Source organism: Passer domesticus, chromosome 3 (assembly GCF_036417665.1).
Source record: "Passer domesticus isolate bPasDom1 chromosome 3, bPasDom1.hap1, whole genome shotgun sequence".
NCBI lineage: Eukaryota > Metazoa > Chordata > Aves > Passeriformes > Passeridae > Passer > Passer domesticus.
Window position 1 is genome coordinate 88,002,238 of NC_087476.1, and position 24,303 is coordinate 88,026,540.

The 24,303-nt window shown below is 35.8% G+C and overlaps 1 protein-coding gene across 1 annotated transcript in view; it reads left to right on the top strand.

The window, feature by feature from the left end:
- Positions 1–24,303, top strand: part of GPATCH2 (G-patch domain containing 2) — a 116,325-nt gene that overhangs the window by 69,261 nt on the left and 22,761 nt on the right. Inside the window, exons 6-8 of the mRNA XM_064414175.1 lie at positions 12,162–12,226; positions 15,493–15,532; positions 18,301–18,371. Coding sequence (XP_064270245.1) covers positions 12,162–12,226; positions 15,493–15,532; positions 18,301–18,371 — 176 coding nt within the window. The remainder of the gene's footprint in view (positions 1–12,161; positions 12,227–15,492; positions 15,533–18,300; positions 18,372–24,303) is intronic.

A 24,303-nucleotide genomic window follows, 5' to 3' on the forward strand; every position in this document is an offset into this window, starting at 1 on the left:
TTTTTTATAAGGGATTCATCCAGAGTTGTGGATGTGCCTGAGCATACCATGTTTTCTAGTGTTAAATGTGCCTGCAAACTAAACCAGGCTTAATAATGTGCCAAGTTACCTCAATTCAGCCTGTATTCTGCTGTTTAAACTTCTGGGTGTTTGGAAGGAAATGGAATAGTCTATCAACATAGTATTGCTTCATTAGCTAAATTAAAGGTACTGATGCTGAAAGTTGCATTTAGTAAGCAAACATCTCAGGTTTGGCAGCAAATGAAATGAAAACTTAATAACTTACTTCAAAAATTTTGTACCACAACCAACTTGAATGGCAAGCAGTGGATTCAGCAAGGCTTTGTGTTGGTGCTATTTACTCAGCCATCTTGGGGATGGTAGAGAACATGAATCTGATTATAATGACCTGATGCCTTTGACCCTTGAACAAAGCAGAGAGATTTAAAGAATCCTCAAGCACCAATTATGAAGAGGTAGTTATTGTTATCTTTAGACAGTCTATTAGTTTTTACCTTACTGAAAATTTCTGTGTAGGTGTTCTTTTCCACATACTGTCATTTTTTGTAGTAATATTTGCACACGTATTTCATTCTGTCTAGTTTTCCTATCCTTTCCTCCCAAACTAAAATCAAATATTTATTCCAACATCCCATAGGAGAATGCATATTTTTTTGCAAAAAAATACATCCCCTTGACTGAAAGTGAAGTTTGCATCATGGAGATAATCAGATTATACTGTGAATAGTCTGTGAAAGCCTCTGGACATGTATACATTTTAAGCAGCAGGGCTGTCAGTCATAAGTAGCTGCTGAACACAAAGTACTTCCATTTCCCTGTCTTGGAAGTTGTTTTGGTGAGTCATGTCGTACTGTTTTATAAGTTGTAAGTTTTAAGGACAATTTGTCTTTATTAGGGACTAAGTTAACTCTAGGTGTTTCTGTAATAACATGCCAAAAAAAAACATCAAATGTTGGGGTTTGGTTCTAGATCTTCTCTGGGTAAAGACTCTCTCTTTGGCCTCTCTGATTTTTTTTCTTCCTTTAACAGTAGAGAAAATAGTCTTCTAACTCCCCAAGAGCAATTTAGGTTTTGCTAGGAGTTGCTGATAACCAAAGGCCAGAATTCTATGATGTCTGCCCTGAGGTGAGTAGAAAGGCAGCCCTCTCCAGGACCTGGCAAAATGTGCTTTACAGCTTTGTGTGAAAAAGAGTGTTGTTCTCTGTGCCCTGCAACACATTAAACATTTGCAACAGAGAGAAAAATGTTCTTTACTTGATCCTCTATATGATCAGGACCCAACAAGCCAGGTACTCCTTTCGTTCTTGTTTCTACAGTGATGTTTTGTAAGTAGAAGATATGGTTTTGGTTGGAAGATATTTCCTGTAAATGGTCAGGAATTTCAGAAGCCTAAGGCAACTAATGTGTTGCAGAGTTACCAAAACCTATTTTCATGGATCTGGCCAGAAAAGTAATATTGGTGCTGCCAGAGTTATCGGGGAGAGAGAATTGTCTTTCCCCTATGTAATTTCCAGGTAGAGAAGAGCCTATAAATGAGAACAGTGCCCTGATTTCTGTCCTGCAACAGAGGCAGCCATTGTCCTCACTCACACAGGCACACATCTAGGAAGTACTTGAACTCTGTTTTCTGTACATGGTTTTAAATTTTCTAGGAGAACAAAAGTTTTTCACATACTGAACACAACTTTCTGACAGAAGCACTCTAAAACGTCATTTCCTTGTCAGCACAAAACGAGCAATGCTGCTTCATCTTGCTGGAGGAGAGGATAGCAAATAGAAGCAGCACTCTGCTCCTGGAGCACAGGCTTCGCTTTCTTTGTGAATTAATGTTTTGGAATAGTTATCATTGTAATGCATTACAAGTTCAAATTACTGTAAGGAACTCGGCTCTTAAGATCATACTGTGACATTTTCCATCATATTAGGGCTTGCCATGCAAAGAGAATTTCAGAGCACTCTTACTGATAAGGAGGGATTTGAGAGTAAGGTAATACAATTTAGTCTTCAAATCAAAGTTGATTATGACTTTGCACAATCCATTAATGAGTTTTGCAGTCAGTAGGATAGATCTTTGGGATCTGCATTATGTTAGAAATTAAGAAATGCAGTGCAACCTTATTCAAGTGTTGATATCCTAGTATGGCACTGCTATTAAACCTAAAAAGCTTGAGAGTTTATTTTAAAATGTATGAGTGGAATTCCCACTTGTGATTTTTTTCTTCCTATTAGAACCTCCTTGTTTCCATTTCTTCTATAGTAGAAGTTATGAATTATTTATATTTGAAGACAAGGTAATGGAAAAGCTAGAGAATGTTTTGCTAACAAGAATTATATTTATTGTAATATGTTTTAAAATACACTTTATTTCTGTGCCATTTTGCTTGGGGAGAAAAATTGAAAATATATCTTAAGCCTGAATTTAGCTTGACCTTAAAAATGCCCAATGGAAAGTTGATTTCTGAGCTTCTGCGTACTTCTCCTGTTCATCTCTACTGGTGTTTACAGTCTGAAACGATGGTTATAGTTATATGTTAGAAGTTCAGATGGCAGAAAAGGTGGCAAATACAGACGGATTTCTAAAATCTGTCATGTAAGCTTGTAAAACATTGTGTAGAACATTTATGTACAGATCAGTTCAAAATAATGAGAAATGTCATCGACATAGAACAGTGAAACTGTCCAAGTTTGTAACTGAGGCTCCCCTACAGCCTTTTTCCTGTTGTTTTACCACTGTTGTGAGCCCTTCTGGTGAGAATTACACTTGAAATGAAGAAAAATAGTTTTGTGGGCACTAATTATTAAAATGTCATCTAACCTAAAGGGCAAAAGGTTATGCTTTTATTTTTGCAGTTCAAGTTTCACAACATCTGTTATTGATCAAACTGTATGTACTTTGAAAGGTGTTTTATTCCAAATCTTAACAAAGTGTAACCTTTTAATCCACAATCTTCTGAACTGTTTTCTTCACATGGGAAATTTTTCACACTGCTATCGGCATTCTCATGTGTTCAGTCTTCTTAATGTTCTTCTGATAATAGTTCAGGTACTGCCTGGTTTTTGTTGTCCAGGCTGTAATACAGCTCACTGGGTGCCCCTTGGAAAAAAAACAAAAGGTATTAAATTTTTCATGCAAATCAAACTTCTAACAGTTCAAGACTTTAAACCCATGCAGGACTTGTAGGTGTTATGACAGCAAACCACTTGGTGCTGAGGGGAGGAGGAGAATTATCGTAGCAAATCTGTCAGGAGTTACTAGTCGTCACCTGTTTCCCAGTCAGTGGAAGTATAGTGGTATGGAAAAGATGGGATCTCACTGTTCTTCTGTGTGCTACAAGTCCTTTCTCTGGAAAACTGTGGGCTTCAGTGTAAAACAGGCAGTGAGGCATTCTGTTTTATTTCAGTGGCTGGCCATTTGATCTTCATTTCATTCATAAGCTAAAATCCTTTGTCTTTCTATGTAAATAAAAAGGCATTACTTGCAGGCTGCATTCCCATCAGTATTTTTCATCTGTTTTCTGATGATAAAATCTAACATTAATGCATCTCTGTCTAAATATGTTAATGAGTGTATAGATTAATGGAATTCATGTTAGCATGTTTCAAGTGAGTTTTAATGTGTAAGTAGAATGGAAAGACTTTAAAGCAAATTATTTGGCTCAAAGCTCCGTTTATATGGTGTGTGTTTCAAGCTAATAATCAGGGCTTACTGTGGGTCAGCGTGTCATATCCCAGTGGTGTCTAGTGAGATGGAGGGTTATCTTCTATGTCAGCTAGATAACCCTGTGAACAATTTGGAGCGGTGGAGATAATGGGACTGAATTCTGAAATGAGGTGGAACTCTGAGATGGGGCAGAATTCAGAATAGGAGCTGGAAATAACAGGAAATACAGGGCTGCGTGTGAGTGCCATGCGGCTGCTCATGAAGGCAATCACCTTTTGGCATCAGTAGTCACTTGTGTTTGACAATAATCCTTCTTGATAATGTGCAGTTAAAATGTGAGACAATGGCAAATCAGATACATATTCCTAGGAAAAGAAAAGTGAAGTTAAAAAAACCACTCCCTTGCTAATGGCCCTATTTTTATTTGTTTAAATTTTTTTTAATTCTGATACAGACATTGCACAATAATCTGATATGTATTCTTGCCGTGTTTTGGACAGCTTTTCTCCAAGCTGTGTTGTCCACAAATATTGTGGTTTTTTAAAAAAGTATAGTTTATTCTCCTTTTTTTCTTCACAAAATATAACTTTTATGTACTTGGAGAAAATTGTAGGTCATCTTTGTGGCAATAGAAACAGTTTCATCCTTCAAGTTTTTAATTTTTTTATTTTGCTGTATTTTACCAATTTTAATTTATATAGAAGGAAAAGGCCAAATGTGTTTCACATTTATTAAGAGAATGGTTATATTCTGGTTTCATATATCTCAGATGATGCAGCAAGCTTTTTTATTTGTGCATCTAAATCAAACTGTTGATACTGCAATTGAAGTAATTCGCTCTTCATACAAAATATGTAACGTACAGATTACACACTACTTGAGTTTCAGGTTTTTGTCCACCTTAAGAGCTAGCAAAGTACATCCTGCTGAATTCCCTTGTCATTTTGGAAACTGGACTACTGAATGTGCTATTTGCAGTATGTATTTGGACAGATTTGGGAGCACTGGTATTAAAGGCATTTTTCCTGCTGTCTGTTGTATCACTCGCCTTGTGTTTGCCGCTTGTTTTTAGCCCCAGTCTAAGTGAATGGTGTATTACTGACGAGCATATTCTTTCTGTTCCATTTCTCCCCACACTGGATAACCTCAGCTGTAACTCGGAGCAGAAGATTGGTGACTCCTGTAGCCTTTGGTCAGCCAGTAGAGGCCACTCACAGCTTGCAACTGAAGCTGGGCGGCGACTTGAACTGGGGGTTTTGTTGTGTGCTTGGGGTTTGAATCCATGCCCAGCCAGCTCAGGCTGCCATGAAATGGCTTTGCAGTACCTGCAAAGGGCTGTGCTAGGAGGAATTCTGCTCAGATACGGAAATGCATTAAATATTGATGTTTTTCTGTTTCCTCTAATAAGTCCCACGGCAGCAGGAATAACAATCACCTTCAGTACTTCAAGCAGACTCAAAGCAAATGCTTTGATGACATCCTTTGTTGTTGGTATAATCTTTACTGTCATTATATTATATTACTTTAACAAAGTAAGGAAATACTGTTACAGAACCCTTTTGGGGGAAGGGAAAGGAGGGTCTTGTTTAAATGTTTTCCTGTTTTTTCCAAATGTAGCCAGCATCTCCCAGATCAAGGCTAGTTGCCTAATTGCTGCTCTGCTACTTCCTCCTCCCTATATTACTGTTTGGGTAACTTACTTATTGATGATAATTTTACAAGGTAAAGCATTATTTCAGCATTTTAGGTTATTCTTAACTAATAAGGGTACAGTCCCAACACTACTGAAATACAAATCCTGTTGATTTAGTGAAGATTTCACCTAAGAATAAATGTTCTATCTAAACAGACAGCTAGAATATCACCATAAAGATTGTGTGTGTATATATATATATATATATTTATTTATGCAGCATATTATTGCAGCATTTCCTAAATAAGGTAAATCTGGTTTGTTTAATATTAAATTTGTTAAATACCAGCTATTTACAGAGTATTGAAGTAACAAACTTCGGGCCAATGTTTTGTTTCACAGCTGCCGTGAATATTTTCCATTTCCTAATATAAAATATTGAAGTAATGGTGCTGGCTTGTGTTTTTGTAGTCAGGAGAATCTTACATTTGCCTTTTTAGAAGGCAAATTTAAAATTAAATTAAATTTTTATTTAATTTGAATATAAAAACTACAAATTTCTGGTTTATATTTTCTTCTTGAGACTTTTAAGTTAGTCCATTTTCTGCAGTGTTGTGAGCTGTTATTGAAGGCATAGTGCCACACAGTACTATTTCATATTAAATATTAGGAATCTCAGAAGAAACTCTCCTACTGAATTCCTTGCAGATGAGAGACTTAAAATTCTCAGTTTACCTGATACTTTCCCCATAGACCAGTTTTTTCTGTTACATTATATATTAGTATTATTTCGTCTAATAGCTCCTCCAGTGTTACTGTATTACACACCTAAAGGCAGCAGGAATGCACTAATATATATTATTACAGTGCATCATTAAACTTACTCTGTCTATTCTGTAGTGTGTAAAAACTGGTTCGTTTGACAAAGGTTCAGGACAAAACATGGTGTGTGGTATTTTCAGTTAATGTTACAATTTAAAACAAACAGAAAATGTTACACCCAGGGCAGTCTATTTTCAAAAAAGTACATTTTTTGTTTTAAACTTACATTTATTTAACTTCAAATTCAGGTTTTGTCTTAAAAGTAGCAGAGAAAAAAGGTGAAATAGCAAAAGTTCACAAAGAAATTCCCTTATTTGCTTTTACATATGTGATTTAAATTTCTCATTTTTCTCTGAAGTAGCTAGATTCAGTAGTAGAGTTTTCTTCGTTTAGTCTCTGATATTCTCATGGTATTCATCTGTTAATCATTCCTCTGAAAGCTGTATATCAAGAGATAGAGGCAGTTTGATCAGCTGTGTGAAAAGAAATGTAGAGAAAACTCTTAACAGTGTGTGAAATCACTGGAGAGATTAGGGAGCTGGGACATATTCTGTCACACCAAGAAACTTACTAATTCTTTTTTTCTTTTCTTTTTTAAAAATTCCTTAAGAAAAAGCAGTAAAACTTGTACAGGGAGGCTCCTGTTTGCTTTAGGATTAAAATCCATGTCTTTTGACCTATTTTTTTTCCTTTTTTTTTCTTTCCCTATCACTTGCATGTATTTTGCAAGCAGAATGGCAATGATTCATTGATTTTTGCAACACTGTGTTAGTAAGAGGTTAAAGAAATATGACTTGAGTAGCGAAAAACTGGTATAGAACTATTCTGCCAGTGAGCCGTGACTTCATGGAGACTTTGTAGAGTTTGACTGAGCATCACTTAAAGGTAATCTGTACATTAAAGAGATACTTCTCTGGAATGGTCAGTTTGGGCCCTTCAGCAAGAGTGTGCTTTCAGAGGGAATAACAGTGTAATGGTAATGTCAAGCAAGGATTATAGCAATGTTCCAGCAATGTATACTGTGAAAGCTATTTGTGTTTTCATCATTTTCTATATTGCTCCAAGTCAAATGTGTGTCTGTATTTTTTTTAAGATGTATTTTAAATCTAGAACTTTGTTTAGTGCATGTACTTTCCAAGGTCCCTAGTGTAGAAGGGATAAAAAAAATAGTAATACTGAATAGGTGCTGAAAATAACAAGGTATTGCTTTTAATCAGTGCAACAAAATGTGGAGAATAGGTTTTATTCTATTTCTTCCCTTGATATAGTTTGATTTAATTTCCTACAAAATTACGGTTGCAGATCAGTGAATTATGAATTTGACATTGTCATGCTGTAATTTCCTGCAAAATCTTGTTCTCCAGGATTTTATTTTAGTTGCATTTCATTTTGGAAAACAACTTCTTTGCACAAAATCCTCCCTGAGAAAATTGAGTTTGCTATGGACCTTTTTAAGCTGTAGTTAACCATAGCAGTTAATTTACAGAGCAGAAAAGGCAAAAAAGGCAACCTGTTCTTTCGTTTAGGAAAGCAGATAGCTTATTTGTGTGATTAGTGTCCAGCAAAATTGTACTGAAATTTTACTGGTTTTGCCTGCTATTAATGTGACATATTGTGGCAACTAAGCTAAGCTTTCATGTCAAATATTTCATAATTATCGATGTGGCTTTTTAAAGTTCATCACCAACTCGTTTAGCTTAGAAAGGACCGGTAAGAAAGATCGAGTCCAGCCATAAACCTAGCACTGCCAAGTCCACCAAATCATAGCAAGGAAATAACGTCCTATAAAAAATTAGCTCAGTACTATCTTTTCACTGCACTTGCTATCGAGTGCTTGGCATAAAATCTAATTCAAAAGGCAAAAATACCACTTTCAGTGTTTAAAAACTGCTTAATCTGTGAGAAACTTAATTTTTCAGTAATGGAAGATATATCTGAGGAACAGTTATGAATAGGACATAGTTTGTGTTTTTTCAAAAATGTTATGCCCTAAGATAATCATAAATTATTAAGAGGGAATCTATTTGTTTGCTTGATTGTGTGGTAACATGGGAAAAAATAAGGGAGAAGAATGAATGAGCATGCATATTAGTTTATACTATTTAAAATATTAAGAAAATATTGAGTCTTGAACACATCCATACTTGGGAGCTTTGTATCATAGATGTCTTTAAAAAGTAATTCATGATTTTTCGTGGGCTATTCAGTAATTGAACATTAAAATATACTTCAAATGAAAAGTAAGCAGAATTCTTAAATGGCAGCGTAACATTTTTGTTGTGCATTAATGTGTTGTGGGTTTTTCATGGTGCATGGTAGTAGCTTTTCTTTAAACTACAGCACATGTAAATTAAAATAGCACTATCATATTAAATTAGGAGATGCATAAATTGACCCACTAAATTGATTCTTTTTTTATTTCTCCAGTCTTTGACACCCCATAGCCTGTTCATATAAAGTAAGTGGTGGTGTTCAAGCACCCTGTGGCTGAGCTGTGGGCACTTTGCTCCCTGTCCCTTAGTGGTGTGACCACTCAGAAGGGGGGATGATCTCGCAGGATCCAGCGCTGGTGCAGCCTCCCCTCCGGTGCTGGGTGCGGTTCTGGGCTCCACAGTTGAAGAAGGATGTGAAGGTCCTTGAAAGTGTCCAAAGGAGAGAACAAGGCTGTTGACAGCACTGGGAAGTCATGTCCTGTGAGCTGTGGCTGAGGGCTCCAGGCTTGTCTGGATTGGAGGAAAGGAGACTGAGGGGTGACCTCTTACAGCTTCCTGAGATGGGGAAGTATTGATGGCCTCTTATCTCTGGGACCCAGTGATACAATGTGTGTGAATGGGGCAGAGCTGCTCCAGGGGAGGTTCAGACATCCGGAAGCATTTCTTTATCAAGGGTGTGTTCAAACACTATAGCAGGATTCTGAGAGACATGGATGATGCCCCAAACTGATCGATGTTTTTGGACAATGCCCATAACAACGCACTCTAAATTGGTCAGCCTTGAATTGGTCAAGATGTTCACTGTAGGTTCCTTCCAGCCAAAATGCTCTGTTCTCTGTTATTGGCACTTTAAAATGACAGTTGAGGTGCTTAGTATTATTTTAGTGAGAGTGAAGTCCTCTGACTTTCTTGTCCTTTTTCTGTTTAATTACCACCATCATTTGTCATGTGTAGTATTTTGCAGAGGAGCATCAGGTTGGATATTAGGAAAAATTTTCTCACTGATAGTGGTTAAGAATTAGAGCAGGCTGCCCAGGAAAATGGTGGAATTGCCATGCCGGGAGGTATTCAAAGAATGAACAAATGTGTCACTTCTTGATATGCCTTAGTGGGCATGGTGGTATTCAGTTGAAGGTTGGACTTGATGGTGATTTTGGGCAGCAGTAGATGGTGTTGTGTATTCTGAGGCAGAACCCCTTATTGTTGAATACTTTTTCTTTTCTCTGTGTCCATTAGTTTAGGTCATAATTTCTCAGGCAAAGAAATCTTTGCAAATCAGGAGTACTTTGTCTCTGGGTTGGAGTAATTGTGTCTCAGGGATTCTATGAACAGGATGCAGCCATCAAATTGTCATCTTATTCAAGCGGTGGTGAAAGGACTTGTAGCCAGAAGAGAGTAAAAGTTTCAAAAATGACCCTGAACTTTGTTAATACTGAAGATTTTTGTAATGGTGAGGTAGCAGATGAAGGTGGGCAATGAGGTTTGGTTTAGCTTTTTATCACCTCGGTAAGTTTTGCAAACAGAAATTAATTTGCATTAACATATTGGGAATCTTAGAGTAATTAGCAGTGAGTTTTATGCAAAGGTCTGTGTGTGTGTACCTTGTGAGTTTAGTTTTATAAACATTCTGTGGCTGTATGGTAGCTGAAGCCATCTGGGGTGTGCAGGAGAAAGCTGAACACTGTACTTGGTGACCACTTGTAACTGTATTCCAAGCAAGTTCACATTCTCATATAAATTGGTGGAAAAACCTACTTCTGTGGTTTCTGTATTATTTTAAAACTGGCAATTTATCAAGTGAATTTTCTTGAAATTTCCATGTTTATTAAATTTCAGATTATGTATTTTGAGTAAGCTGGAAACGTAAACTTGTTTCCATAAGTATGGCTGCAGGTAAACAACCAATTTTAGTCCAGAAAATAGCTTTTGCTTCTGTCAACATGTTGTTTATTTTCTCTCAGAGATAAAAAGTTCAGTTTTCTGATATTTGTACCAAGATAAAGTCTGTAAACAAGATTAATATAGTGTGGAAAAGGTTGTCAGCAGCCCTGGCAAAGGAAATAAGTTGCCTGTACACAGAACATACTGTAAACTGAATAAAAGTGTCAGGTCCACCATGAGATAATGTGATCATGAACCTCTAACAAAGCATGACATAGGCACAGTCCGCTTTTCTTATAGCCACAGTGTAGAAAATGGATTACTATATTCCAGGGATACCGACTGGAATAGCATGAAAACCTTATTTTGAGATTAATGCAGGATATTACTCTCAAGAGCTGAGCTGCATGGTTACCTGTAGTTTTAAAGTAACAGTTTAGTTATTAATCTTAAAATTTGGAAATTACATATTAAAATACTGGCTTATATTTCCAGGTCTGTCTTGGTGAATGACCGTTTCTCAGTTTTATTATTAGATGAACTATGATATTGAAACAGCAGCATTTGGTCAGTGTTTTATTATCATCCCATGGCTGTGTGAAGCCTTGATCAGTCTAGTAAAACAGTAAATTCCAAAAGGGAGTAAAGCAGTACTGTTCAGGTGCTGTTCTCCTATGTAGCTGTCGTGATTTCCTCTATTATGATTTCTATATTTGCATAGATTTTTCAGAGGTAAGGTATTACCAATGCTTTTTTATCCCACTCAGACAGAAAAGTGATAGCACTTTATTGTTTCTCAATTCAGCCCAGAGTGACATCATTCTTCAGGTCAAAGAAGGAGGTTTTGGTCAAATGTTTTGTCCATGTGGAACTCTCAAATTATTCAGTGAGCATTCTTTGAAAGTCTTCCAAACTTGAAGACTTGCCCTGCCTTTTCTCCATTACAATACCAGATTAATAGGGAGGTTTTACTTTAGGAGTTGAGCTCATATAATAATGAGTGGGCTGCTTTTATCCGTGAATCTCCAGCTTACGTACTTTTGGTGAACCTGAGCCATATAAATGTATTACCACTGAGGTTTGTGGTCTCCTGTCAAACCTGCAAGAACATCTGACTTCATTCCCTCTTCTGTCCTGACAATAAAATTGTCTCCAAGGAGTGGAAAGTTTACTTCTTCATTCTTTCCATCACGAATAGTTTGCCTGCTGCTCTAGTTCCTTGAGCATGTGTATCATGAGTTGTCGCTTATTCTTCTGCTTTTACTTATCTACCTGTGCACATGAATTAAGCATTTTGCAAAAATAAAAGCAAAGCTGTTTGAATCCTTTCTTGAGCAATATCAGAATGTCATCACCTGCAAAAGTCTGCACATGCCCTCATGCATCCTGAAGATCATTCTTCAGTTGAGGATATCACATATTTCAGGTTACAGTATGTATAAAACACTAGACAAGGACTATGTTACAATTTGGTAAAAATTATTTTACCTTTGCTTTCTATCGGATGTACACTTGAATTTCAAAAGCTTAATGTGAGGAGGGTTGTTTTTTTAATACGTGTATTGCTGTATGAGCCATAAATAAGGACAGTGTATTGATTTTCAAAACATCTAACTTTCCTTCTTTGGAGGTAAAGTACTTCATGGACTTTACAGAAAAGTAGGTTAGGTCTTTGAAATCTGTAAATGTCTTCATGTCTGACATCCAATTAAAATTGTTCATAAAGGATTTTCCTTAATCTTATATAGCACTTTCTGCACTCAGACTTTACTGAAAAATTGCAGATATTGCTGATTAGATTTACAGTATCTAGTATACTGTCTCTATTTTGTATTTAATGTTTTTGATGTATTTTCTTAATAAGCAATCATTTTATGCCTACGCTGCCCCATTATTCAAGGACTTCTTTTTTCCTTCATGTTTCTATTAGATGATTCCAGGACCAGGAGGTAGCAGGAAAACAGTTCACTTGTCCCAGGATTCTCTTCACCATGAGTGAGTATCAGTGATGGGAGTTACAATTTTTTGTTATTATTAGCTTTACAATGGTACCTCTGCCCCAAAGCCACATTTTACAACTGCACAAACATCTCTTGTGATGAGAGCCGCAGCTCACTTATGTGGTGGTCTTTATTTAATAAGACTACTTACAATCCTTTTAATTCATTTTTAATGTTTCTTAAGGAAACATGAAATTCAGTGCTTTATAAGTATGTTTTTATTAACTTTCTAAGTATCCTTTCCTAAAATACAAACTTGTTTAAGGCTGGATAGCAAAAATGGGATATATGAAAATACATAAGCATCCCATCTTCTAGTCTTCCGTGTGAGGAAGAAGTTTATCATAATTTTCACAAAAAGATATTGAATTAATTGTTTGAATACCTGTAAATAGGGAGTGTAATTCACTTTGTTTAGTTACTCTAGTGTGTCATTATTGTAAACTCTTATTCTCTTCAGCTGATAACACTTAACAGCATTATTTATTGGTTACATCTTTTGAATACTTTAAAGGTTCACATTTTCCTTTCTTTTTCAAATCAAAACTCTAAAATGATGAGGAAATAGTATATTTGGAGATACATTCATGTGTTCTTACTGCTACTAAATACATCATCCACCGTTTAAAACAAAACTTTCCAAAGCAGAGATACTACAGACATCTGCTCCTCAGTACCATTTTACACCACTAATCCACCTCTGTTTCATTTCATAACTTGATAGAGTGTGTGTAAATTCAAGAGGTTTTGATTTCATAAGTTATTTCTACCATAAGTTATTACTACCAAGTAGTAATTCAACTGGGCTTTACTTTGTGGGCTTTACTTTTGCTTATTTTAAAAGAAACAAGCAGACAAATAATACTAAGAGAAAGGGCTAAAAGTTAAAAATGAGTGTGATATGTCTCTTCCCCATTAAAAAAGGTCTTACTCTTTTTGAAGGGTTTTTAATATCTAAATATGAGGTGCATTCCAATTACTTTGATGTACTTTTTCACTAGAAATACACTTTTACTGATCATTTAGTCTGTAATCAACTGGATTGGCACAGTCCACAAGAGTTTATGTGGACGATACCCCAGTTTGCTGCTCCTTCTTGAGCATTTGCTGTTCACACTGGTCCGAGACAGACAAACATCTGTCTAGAATTTAAATTTGACCCATTATATTTCTGATTTTCATCAGCCCCTGAACAATTGTGACTTTATTTGTTGAATCACTTGCAAATGTGATGTTTTTACTTTCCATCCACTCCCAGCATCAAAGTTGTGTGTATATAAAATCTCCCAGTTTTTATCAGATTTTGAACTATTGAATGCAGTTGATGAATGTTTTGTGTCCAAAATATATAGATGTCTACTTTTTCTTAAGGTATACTTTTGACTTTATTGCTGTAATTCCTTTTTTATTTCCAACTCCTTTTCCTTAGTCACCTTAAAAGTAGAAAAAGCAGTATGGATGTTCTGGTGACAGCTGGTCTTTTATGCAAGAATGAGAGGGTTGACTGCTCATTATCAAACTCTGAAAAGCTGAGTGATAGAAAGCCACAAAACTTTTAGATTTGTGACTTGAAAACAAAAAATATTTAAACCAGACAATTCCATGGAATTGGAATCTTCTCAGTGTCTCCATCTCTCTCTGGGGGTGCCTCCCAGTGAGCCCCGGCCAGCCCCGGGTCGGCAGCGGCCGACAGCGGGGGGACACTCTCTGGTGCCCCCAGGTAGTGAGGGCAGCTGGGCTAGTGCCTTTGCATCAGAGGAGACACGGGAGATGTCGGTAGAGGATAAAAGGCCGACTCTCAGCAGGGGGTTTATTTGGAGCTCCCGAGGGAGCCCCACACCTCAGTGATGCGCCTTGCTCAGAGTCAAACAAAAGGAATCTCAAGGTTACATTTGAAGGGGGAGAGGAAACCGAAGGTAGGTACATTTGCTGACCGATAAAAGACCCTCCAGAGATGCAGCCTTAGGGATGGACATTTGGGATAGCGTATAAAATAATACTTGGGGGGCTGACCCCTGGCCTCGGACTAATCACTCGACGACTTGGACCGAAAGTTCTAGATAGAGGAGATGGGATGCTGAGTGGCTGACAGAGAGCCAGGGCGGGGATTTGGGGATGATCTCAACACAGGAGAATGATTACACAGGTAGAGGAAGGGGGTACAAAAAGGGGTATATCATTTGGGGAAAATAAGGGGGTACAAAACCAAAACTATTACAAGGTATAAAAGCACACTACAACATCTCAGTATACTAATTAAAGTAAAAATTTAAGTGTCATTATATGGCTGCTTAGGGGAGAAAATTGGACTAAATTATATTGAATGGAACTGTTTCAGAAAAAGCATGGCTAGGTTAAGCTATATTCTTTGGTTACACTTCTATGGGAACATGCAAACGTAATAGCAGATAGTGGGGATGTTCTTTTTTGTGCAATATTGTGGTGGCTGGAATTATTTTATCCTTTGACCAAAACCTATTGCTTGCTTACACAAATAGTATGTAGATGCTACATGTAACTTGAGATCCCCCTTGTTGTAGGGGGTTTTTTTTCTGTCTTCTTTTCATTTTGCAGTGAAGGTTTATATGATGCTTGCTACAGCTCCATTCAGATGGTCATTCAGTTCTTTGTGACCACAGTGTGTATGTGAAGCAGTATTATGGTTTTACTGCTGTTGAGGGAAGAGACACATTGTGACAGCCCTGTGTGTCAAAATCTTACTCTGAATTTCCATCTCTTTGAAATAAGGCTGCCAATAGTCACAGTTTTGAAGTTGTATGGAGATATGAAGCCACTGGCTTTTTAGACTTGGTATTTTACTTGAGATTCAAACTCAGACCTCAGTTTGTGAAATAATACATTAACAGCTATCAGGTAGTCCAAACTATTTTGAAGTCTTTTCAGCTGTAATCATTAGTAAGTACCACTTCAGTACTAAATATGGAATTACTCTAATTTGCGGCATGTGCATTGTAATGTATTAAAATACCATCATTTACGTATTATTTTAGCTTGTTTGACAAAATTTAATTACCTTCAAAGCCAGCAGCTATTCAGAAGTGAAATCTGTGATGCATTCTTTCAGAACTGTTACAAACTTAGGGAGTTCAATAAAAATAGCCCATTGAAATAAACCATTGCCAAAGGCTGTATTTTCCTGGCAGGCAATAAAATACCCAAAAGCACGCACAGACTGGTCATATGACAGCATGTGCTTTGTTAGTTATATTGTTAAACCTGTCTTTTCTTTTTCTCCCACAGTCATTGGTTTAGCCCTGGGGCTAGGAAGGAACATAGCCAGGTAAGAACTGCTTTGATCCAGAACAGTTTACTTGAGATGTATGAAGAACTTTAACTACCTCTACTCCAGAGGTAGTGGGCTAATATTTTAAGAAATTGTAAACAAAGGAGGTATAATTTCATATCTTCTTGTGAGTAAACATACAGCAGTGTATTTCCAAAATTCTCTTAATTAAAACTCTTTAATTAGTCCCTTAATTTCACTTAAGTTTTCTTCAGGTTTTAACATTCAAGTAAAAAATCTGATTTTTTTAATAATTTTGTCAATTGTGGTATCTCCAAATGTTACCTTTTTCAAAATGCTGGAAAGCAAAAAATTTTGCTCCCAAAATCAAGAAATACAGAACCAGTTGTGCAGGTGGGGAGGCTTCTACAGGAAGATCTTCAGTTCCATTTTTCTGCATTTCATTGTTTACAATGACTACAGCAGAAAAACAGGAGGATTAAGTCTTAATTATGGTGCAGATATTGGTGAAAATATCTTATTAGTTTGTCTGCTGAACCCCTGCAGTGCAGTCCCTGGGAGATCCAAGCCTAGAGATGTAGTTGCAGGAATGTGAAGCCGTATTTAATACTTGATTAGCACTTAGTCCTTTAGCTTGTCTTCAGACGTGGAGGAATACCTGTCTTTATGAATGGTAGAATGGTCTAAACAGAACTTACTGTCCAAAACTATAAAATGAGAAAATAAATTTGCTTTCATTTCATAAAACTCTAGTTATCTTCATATATTCAGTAAAAGTAGCTGAATATATCATCAATGCATTGAAATTTAACACAAATGTTCCATTTCTTTAAGTTAGAAAAAATCTATATAACAGTTGATTTCCTTAGATCTGTCCCAGTTTGCTGGTACTTCTTCAAATGTAAATAGATTTGAAACTTCAAAAGGAAATAAAATCTGAAGAGTCCTTGGAAGGTTCATTTTAGGATGATCCATCATGAATACTTATAGCTCCAGTAAGTCATAGTTTAAATTGTTCTTGTTCCCTCCCTTTTCTTTTGAACTCCAGAGCAAGCAATACTGCTTACCCAAACTGCCAGAGTGGATAGAACATAGTGGTTTTAGCTGTAAATTGTGAGATTCCAGTATGTTACAATAAGCTGACTGACACTTAAACTCTAAGTAGATAGCTTTATATAATTTATATTTAACGGTCATTATTTTTAAATCATTTTCCTAGTTGAAGAAACACCTAAAAAAGAATTAGATTACTATGAGTTTAAGTAATTTTTAATTTTTTTTTTTGAATCTTGATTGTCTCATGTAATGAGGTTAATTGAAGTACTGCTTACTTTCTTAAAAGATTCTATGCTGCAAAATAAGGAAATTACCACAATGAAAATTACATTAATGTATATCATACATGCCAACACTGATTTTCAGCCTAGAAGATGCAAAATGTCTGCTTAGCTGGTATAGAATGTATTAATCCATTTTTCTCAGATAATAGTAAATTTTAGGTAAATTTGTATTTTACATGGGTTTTTTCATCTTTCCTAAGAGCTGTGTTGGCAGAGCTTATTGGAAATTAACTGAATTTGTAACTTACAGATTAATAAGGAATTGTGAACTAAAGCTGTCACAAATTATAGATATTACTGGTGCATAAGGGGTTTGAGCTTTTTTATAACACAGAAGAAGAAAAGAAATGGTGTAATGGTGATGTAATGTAATTTTGACAACCAATGAAATTCTCACTAAATTTATTTAAGTAATCAGCTATTTTACTGCATCTGAGAACTAGATAATTGAAATGACAAGAAGCATTCCTTGTACAAGAAGGAAGCTGTAGAAAGTAGAGAAAAATTGTTCAGTTTTTTGGACTGGTAGCATTTTTTGGAGACTCTGTGCTCATTTACAACATTAAGATGTAGTTCGCCAAGTACTGAAGTTGATAATTTCCTAACTTCCACAGGATTTTGAAGTGTCTTTGCTGTGAATATTAGGTCAATTTATCTCTACTTTGTCAACAGTCTTTCATTCTATTTTTTCTTCAATATATGAGACATTTCAAACAACATTTGTGGATGGTTTATACTGTCCAGTTTTAATTTCTTTAGTATAGTATTCTGATGGTTGTTTTTCACTGAGTACACCTTGACTCATCTGACAAACATCATAACACTGGAAATAGACTTTTGAGTGTTGGAGATAATCTGAATGAAAAGTCTTACTTGTCTAAAAGACAGCTTGTTTCAGAAGCTGAGTCATCATTTCAGTTAAACGAATCCTTCACTACTCCTACTTCCTCACTGTTACAGGAAGCTTTAATACTGTGTTTCTGTTTATTCTGCAGCTTGCAAATTACTAAAGGTCCTGGGGCTTAGAAGCGTTTATAACTGTTTCATAACTGCCTAGACACAACAAGTGCTAACTTGATTAGTTTTTTTGTAAATTAAGTGTCCTCCAACACTTCTAATTATACAACTACAAAAATTTAAATTGAAATTGTGAAAATTATAAAACTTTACACAAAAATTAATTGTGAAATTGTGAATTGCATAACTTTCTATTATGCTTTGAAAATGCTTTGATTCTTACGTTTTCAATTATTTAAGCATTTTAAATTAGTGGTTATATATATTTACATATTAACTATTCTTGTAAAATTCTATTAATATTAATCTCAAAAGTCACAGATGAAAGCTATTGACAGATTTACTCAAGAGAGGAAATAACTACCTTGTCCAGATAGAAATTCTATAAAGCAAATAAAGGCATTGTTTGTGAGAGTCTTCTGAGCATGGGTTGTTTTTTTTTGACAGCTTCAACTCTTGCGAGACAACCGCTCAGAGAGGGGACACAAGAAGAACAGCTCTGTAAAAACAGCCAGCAGGTAACTTAATATGGTATTTGTCTTTAGTACAGTTTAGGAATTTGTTGATTCCTTAAATCTTTATGTAAAACTTACACTATTCTTTTGGGGTATTTTCAAAAGTCTTCTGGGTTTTTATGTGACTTACTTTCAAGAATTTTTTGCATGGCATAATCTTTGCCTTATATATGAGTATTAGACTTTTTTTGTTGACTATGCAACTGCACTTACCAAGCTTAATCTCTTTAGAACGTCAGAATTAAATGGATGCCAAAGTAAGGTTTGTGCTTCTGGCATGTAAGTTAAGCACTGGGAATATATAAAATTATATTATGCATATCTGAAATCAAGAAGATAACTCAAATACTATAACACTTAAATTGTTCTTGTATTTTGACAATAAACATTTCATTGTGAAGACTTAATAAAAACAAATCTAATTCTATTCTCCATCTTCTTTCCTTCCCCTCAAAAGACAAAAAATTCAAGACTGAACTTACTTATCTAGGAGTCTGTTTCTAGAGGGGTTTTTTTATGTACAAGTCACCTGCTGAATCTATTCTACCAAATAATTATTTTAATTCTAGCTTTTTTCAAATGAGAAACTACAGAAATGTTTCTCTTGCTATGCACAACACCCCACAGAATTTTTATGTTGTCCTATAAAGATGGCAATGTGCTATCAAATCACTTTCATCACTAAGTTCTAATAAATTTATATCAGCATGTATTTCTATGGTACCAGTTGAGACAACTTTCTGTCAGGCAGTTGAATTTTAGTATGTATATGGTCACCCAGACCAAATTTTTAATATTCTTAGGTACTTACCTTGCCCATTACCTGGAAAAGGATACCTTTTTTTTTTAAATATGCATATTAAATAAGAATCTATTTCATTGTATATTAGTTCTGGTTGCATGCTCTCAAACATAGGTTACAGAAGTGTCAGTCATTCATCTATAGAAATTTTGATTATCTTTGTCTATAAAACCTTTTATATTAAAATTCTGAAAATTTCTGCATAGAAAGCAGTGGCTGTGACCTTATTTTGCCTTACTCTTTGTTGCTAAATGCAGTGACAAACAGCAGCAGTGGACAAGTTTTGGACATTCTGTAAAGTTATTGTACTTATCTAGAATACAGTCTAATCTGTTTTTTTAGTTAGACTGAATTTCTCTGGATCATTTTTGTATCGTTTTCAGGTATCTGTATTTCTTCTTTGTTTGCCATTCTGGAAGAGCTTATTCCTGGTTTTCATATGTGTATTGAGATATGTACATAAACACGTTTTTCTATGCTTGCCTTGACTTTTCTTACCCCTTTTGGATGACTGAACACAGTTCTTGTCTCAGCATGTAGACAATATTTAAATACCCTTATTACATTAGATCAGTGACTTGTGGAATAATTTACTCTGTAAATACATCAGAAAGGTGTGGAACTCTAAGCATGGCAGTGGTCTGCAGCTGTCTCATTGTGGTGGAATCATACCGTCTGGGATGAGCTTTACTGTACTGGTTTTAATGTCTTAGGTTTCTTCTGTCAACATTAATGATAATTGTCTAATCCTGTACAAACTAACATGAACTTTTGCTAGTGGCAAGGTAATCAGGTTCTTGAGAACTGTTGATATGGCTGCTGATGGACTGGATGTTAAGGAGGGGGACAGTCCTGCATCAAAACTTAGAGGGTAGATCATATTACACTGATACAATTCAATATATCTGTCCAATTGTGCCACCTATAGAGATAGGATTTAATCTGTGAAGACATACTTTTCCCATTCATTATTTAAGTTATTAACAGTACCAAAAAATGCTCTTTTCAAAGCTGCATTTCCTTCTCCTGCAGAGCCTTAAAAAAGTTCTCTGTTTACCTTATCTCTCTACATTACGATGGGAACAGTCTCCTCCCCAAAGCAGCTACACTGCTTAAAGGTAATAGATAATTCTTCCAGCTGCTTTTTTTCACCCCCTATTTTTTGCCAGTAGAGGAAGGTTTTTTTTCAGATTTTTTAATAAGCTTTGGACAAAACCAGCCTGGTTACCTCAACTCACCTATTTAAATTAAATTGGCTGGTTTTGTACAAACCATATTAAGGCCTGTTCACATGATTTTTTCCTCCAGCAGAGCTGTGGAGATGATAATCTCCAGCAGATGTGTGATAACAAATAGCTTGGGATAGTAATGTCTTCATCTGGTGCAGTTGTTAGCAGACCAAATGTCTGTCTGTAGCCCGAGGCAGTGGGCAAACAATTGCACATGATTGAGTTACAGGGAGTTAACAAGTTGCTGCTTGGCAGCTGAACTGCCAAAGCTGGTCATGGGCTCTTTTCCTGTTTCCCTCATAAGGTAAAATACATTTTCTTAAGTCACTTCCTTAAAATTTTACCAAAAAAAAGAATTACCTAAAACCTTACCTAAAGGAGATTTTTCCATGGCTAAGAGATTCCTTTGTTCAGCAATGGGGACACTGTTGAAGGATATTTTTCTGAACTGCTGTAACATGATTTTGAACATGTGATTGCATTGTTAACTGTGGAGGTGGACCTCCATCACATAACTATCTCCCTATATTTAAATACATGATGAACTTTTCCTCACAATACTCTTATGAAGAGGGGAAGTACCTTTGTCCTAATTTGACAGAATAACCAGAACACTTTGCCAAGTTTTGCCTTCGGTTATACGATCGATGTGATAACTAGGTAATTTATGCTGTAATCTGGAAGCAAGAGAATTGCAGGTTGGGAAAACCATGGACTCTGAATAAGTTACTGTCATGTAATTATTTCATTTACATAGAGGTCTTGTGTCATATTTCTTTTGTAGTGTTCTCCTGTTAAGTACCATGAGTTATTTTCATCTATGAATTTATTTTTTTCTTACTGTATTGTAACTCTAATTTGATACATGCGTGAATTGAGAAACTGAAAGGAAAATAGCACCTAAATTCTTACCACTTAGTATTTTTTTGGGGTTGAATCTTGATAATTCTTTATTGGCTTTCCACGTGCCAGTATTCCCCCAAAGACATCTAAAAGAGGAAAAAAAAAAAAAATCGCCTTTTAGTTCCTATGCAGTTCAGTCCTGGCTTGAAAGAAGGGTAAGTCATACTCATGAAAGGTTTCAAAGTGGTGTTGAATTTTACATGTCATGTTTCACCTACCTAACTGAGGCTGTTTTAAGAATTTAATCAATGTGTGCCAGTCCTGCAGTGATCACCTGAGGTGCCCAGAAGTCTTTGAAGTCTCCTGCCATGGTGAACAGCGCAGCCTGAATTTCCCCCCTGTTTTTTGCAACCCTTACTTTCCCTCCTTTCCACAGTTGTTCTCAGTCCAGTTTAAATTTGTGCCTTGTGCTGATACAAGAGCATGGACTCTCACGTGATTTCACTTCTTATAACTGTGTTCTCTGTGAATTAGTATTTTAAAAAAATCTTGTAAGAGAAAAAATTACACCAAACCTGAAGAGAGCTTTTCAAAAGTGTGTCATTGTTTTGGTCAAAATTGCAACTTTCTTATTTCCTGGTTTTAAAGGGTAAACCCTGTTTGTGCATTTGTACAGCACTTGTTCATCTCCATCTGATTATATGGAACATGGTACTTTTTTACACAGATGTGACAAATAACATTACAGCTGCTCTTCATTTGATCTTCTAAAGAGACAAAGATACGCAAGGATTCTGCTTGCTTCCTCTTTCCCATCATGTCATCTGTTGTTTGGGAAAGAGTCCTAATTTGCAGCAGATACAGAACTATTTGTTGAGGTGCAGGTTTGCCAAAAATAAATGAAACCATTAATTACTATGTTTTTTGAGCAGCTGTTAATGGATTGGGATAAGAAAACTGTACATTAGACTACTGGTTAATTACAAGAACTGTAATTGTTTAATGTGGCTTTTGCGGAATGAAATTACAATACCAGAGGAGGTAAATTCAGCCAGTTTTTGGGAATTATACACCAAGATGTGCACATACTTACACTGCAGAAAAGCAAAGGAATGCATAGCTGTTTTATTAGATTATTTGCTTCTGCCATTACATGAATATTATGCCATCATATTCTCAACAAAAATACTTTAAAATAAAGTCATATTTAAACATGCCTTTTAATTTGAGTGTAAAATTATTAAAGGTAGTAAGTTAATGTCTTATAACCCCAGAGCTAATAATGCAGGAGATTCAGATACAACATTAAAATCCAAATGTGTTTACATCATTAGAAATTAACAACTAAGCAGTTTTATCTCCTCTTTGGAGTGCCATGAAGCAGTAACTGTGCTGTTATGATTGCTGCTTAATAATATTTGCAGTTCCAGATTAAATTATGTGAATGTTTGAGGACACATTGCTTCCCTCCCTTGCTGTCACCCTCAGGGACAACATTATTCCATCAGTTTAGTATTTTTCTTCCCTGGAAAGGATGAAAGATGGTGCTGTTTTGGGAGAGGGCAATTCCTGATTGAGTTTTCTCTACTGTGGCCTTATTTTTAAGGTGCTAAAAAGATTTTCACTTGGGAGACGAGGACAGAGCCATGGCAGTTTAAGTGATGTTTCCAAATGTAGCCAGTGTGTGATGCTTTAATTTTGTGGAAATCTTTGAGCCTCAGTGGTGGTTCATGGACAGATGTAATTATCTATTGAATAAATGCTGATTAGTCATCTAATGTCTTGAAAGTATCACCTTTTAACTTGCATAATGAGAACTTTTATAAAAATAGCAGAAATTTTGAACTGTGCTCTGTTTTGCAAATACATTTTTCCATGTGATCTGAGCAGATTTTTTTCCATCTTTAACATAAAACTACAAGCTGAATTTTGTTGTTCTTGCACTAAAATCTAATATACTTCATAATAAGGTACATAAACAAGCTGCTAAACAGTACTGAAAATTTGTCATTTAAAATGGAGTTCCAGGTATATAGGTACGTTAACTAACAGGAAGTTATGTTTTCCTGATTTTAAAAGCATGTAAAATAAAAAGAAAAATCAGATAGCCTCTAGAAATTATGAACCTCTGGATCCTCCTGATGTACTATCTGGAATAAATTTTTCATCTGAATGAACTGATAGCAAATCTCTCACTTTGAAGTAACCAAATTTTAGCACATGGCATGCTTGTTTCTCATGTTCAGCTGCATTACATGCTGTGTCTTGCTCTCTTGTTGCACAAGTTTGTGCGTCACAGCTCAAACTTTGTCTCATCTTACCTGTTAAAATATTAATGTCATAAGGATAAAGTTGATTTGTGCTTCAGACGTCTGAACACCCTTCCTGCTGTGTAAGATCTGAGGAGGAGCTGTGCACAGGGGCTTGCACTGTCATTCCACAAACTGTTTAGCCTGTGGTTAAACAGCTCTGCAGTGAAGGAGGTTGTTTCACACTTTGATTTTCCACCACTCATTTGTCCCATCATCTCCCCCACCACAAGAAATTTGGTTTTGTCTCTCTGTATTTCTCCACAAAGGCACATGGAAGCTGGATATTGTAAGGATGAAGATGAATAGCTGCTGTGCATGAAGGAAGGGTGGTTTTCCCTCTTTCTGGTTTTATTGCACATTAAATTCTTCAGATTTTACATCCTCAAAAGGATCCCTGCATATCATATGTGTAAATCAGTATCCCCTAGTGCATGTTAACTAAAATTCTGAGGCGTAAGCACACTGACTTCTGTTTAGACTCTGATGACTGTGATTGTGTGTAGTGAAAGACTTTAGAAAATTTGGATAGTTTGCTTCAAATTACATAAAATTTTCATGTTTGGTCCTCCATTTTTGTGCTACTGTATTACATACTTGTATTTTTAGTGTTGCTTCTTATTCCTTACCTGTTTTAAAAGATGTTGAACACAACACTAATGCTTGCAATAATTTAACCTAACTCTATATCACTGTAATCCAGAACTTGAAAATGTGTATTTTCAAATCTTTCCCAGAAAATACATTTGTTC